This window comes from Etheostoma spectabile, chromosome 9 (assembly GCF_008692095.1).
Source record: "Etheostoma spectabile isolate EspeVRDwgs_2016 chromosome 9, UIUC_Espe_1.0, whole genome shotgun sequence".
NCBI classification, from domain to species: Eukaryota; Metazoa; Chordata; class Actinopteri; order Perciformes; family Percidae; genus Etheostoma; species Etheostoma spectabile.
In genome coordinates, this window is record NC_045741.1 from 23427371 (window position 1) to 23428967 (window position 1597).

General features: G+C 47.7%; 1 protein-coding gene across 1 annotated transcript in view; it reads left to right on the forward strand.

Moving 5' to 3' along the window:
* The window catches only part of LOC116696032 (cadherin-24), a 27618-nt gene that overhangs the window by 23697 nt on the left and 2324 nt on the right, over window positions 1–1597 (forward strand). The window contains exons 12-13 of the mRNA XM_032526696.1: window positions 539–731; window positions 859–1258. Coding sequence (XP_032382587.1) covers window positions 539–731; window positions 859–1258 — 593 coding nt within the window. The remainder of the gene's footprint in view (window positions 1–538; window positions 732–858; window positions 1259–1597) is intronic.

Sequence of the window (1597 nt, forward strand, 5' to 3'; positions counted from 1 at the left end):
GACCTCCGTGTCGAGCCACAAGCCTTGAAGTATATGTGCGCCCGCTCTACCCACTGAACCAACCTGGCCACATGACAGCTTTAGTTGCTAGTTACTTTACAAGTTAAAATGTTTGCACACAAAACACATGTAGTTTATGAAATACAATATTTTATTATTAGCTGCCATACTGTAGATGGACCTTCAAGTCCAGCTGAAATTATTAGTCCATTTACAAGTAGTCGACAGAACAGTTTTGATTGTTTCCAGTTTCTAAAATGTGAGGATTTTTCTACATTGAGAACTTTAATTTTAATACTTTAAGTTTCCTGACTTTCCTGAGGGTACTTACATACTTTTACTTAAGGCTTTTTACTTGTAAGAGAGTATTTTTACAGTGTGGCATTAGTACATTTACTTAAGAAAAAGATCTGAATACTTCTTCCACCACTGATGAACATGTTGTGACTTTTGAGGGAAACGCTGAGTCGTTGTGTCAGGTTGCGGCTGGAACGTCTAAAGAGTACGGGGGTCACGTGTGTCTATTTTTGCCCCGTAGTGGTGTGTGCACTCTCGCTGTCATTGCGCCATCAGAAGAGAGACTCCCACTCGCCCTTCGAGGAGGATGATGTCAGGGAGAACATCATATCCTACGATGACGAGGGGGGAGGGGAAGCAGACACCGCCGCTTTTGACATTACAGCTCTGCAGAGCATGCACAGAATCCAGCACATGCACAACAACAGGAACATGTGAGCTCTTCCCAGGAAATAAATAAATAAAAACAAGGCCCATCCTTGCCATGGTGGCATGTGCGTGTGTTCTTGTTTGTGTCTTCTGACTGTGTTGTGCTTCTCTGACATTTATCTCTTGGCACAGATGGTACACGCAGCAGAATCCGCCGAGGGCCAGGACGTACAGCTGGAGTCGTAACCCGCGCCGCGGCCTGGACCCTCAGCAGAGGCCCGGCTCGGCTCCACTCTACGGACGCCTGTGCTACGGTGTCCACACGCTGCCTGTTCTCAGAGATTACCCGGTCGGGCCACTGGAGGCCGGTCTGCAGCTCACGCAGCTGACCCAGGGGCTCAGCGGCGGTCACATTGGCAGCTCCCTCGTCATCCCGAACCGGTGCACCTTTGAGCCTCTGCGGCGCTCCCCCGAGACGAGCACCGCTAGTTACAGCACAGAGCACATGCTGCAGAAGAGCAAGATCACACACGGAAATGGAGGCAGTGAAGCCAACGCTGCTGACACAAACGAGAGTCAGGATCAGGCAAAGGTCAGTGATAGTGTTAACACTGACAGATGCAAATGTGTAGCAATCATAGGGAGGCAAAAAAAGGCCATAGGGATCTGAATCTGAAGTGAATAATGTTTCCCAATTAAAAAGAAACATCAAATATTCATGCCAAATAAGCAACAATGTGATTCATCAGGGTCTTCCAACTGTCATCAGATTCTGGTTCAAATGTTGTTGGGTACACAGTAGTGAACCCAATAAACACATGTGTATAAATGACCACACCATAAGCCCCTCATACAGGTCTCCCCCAGCACAAAGCTTCTTAGGAGCCCTCCACAGAGCTCAGGGACTTTCCCCATTTTCTACTGTAGACAT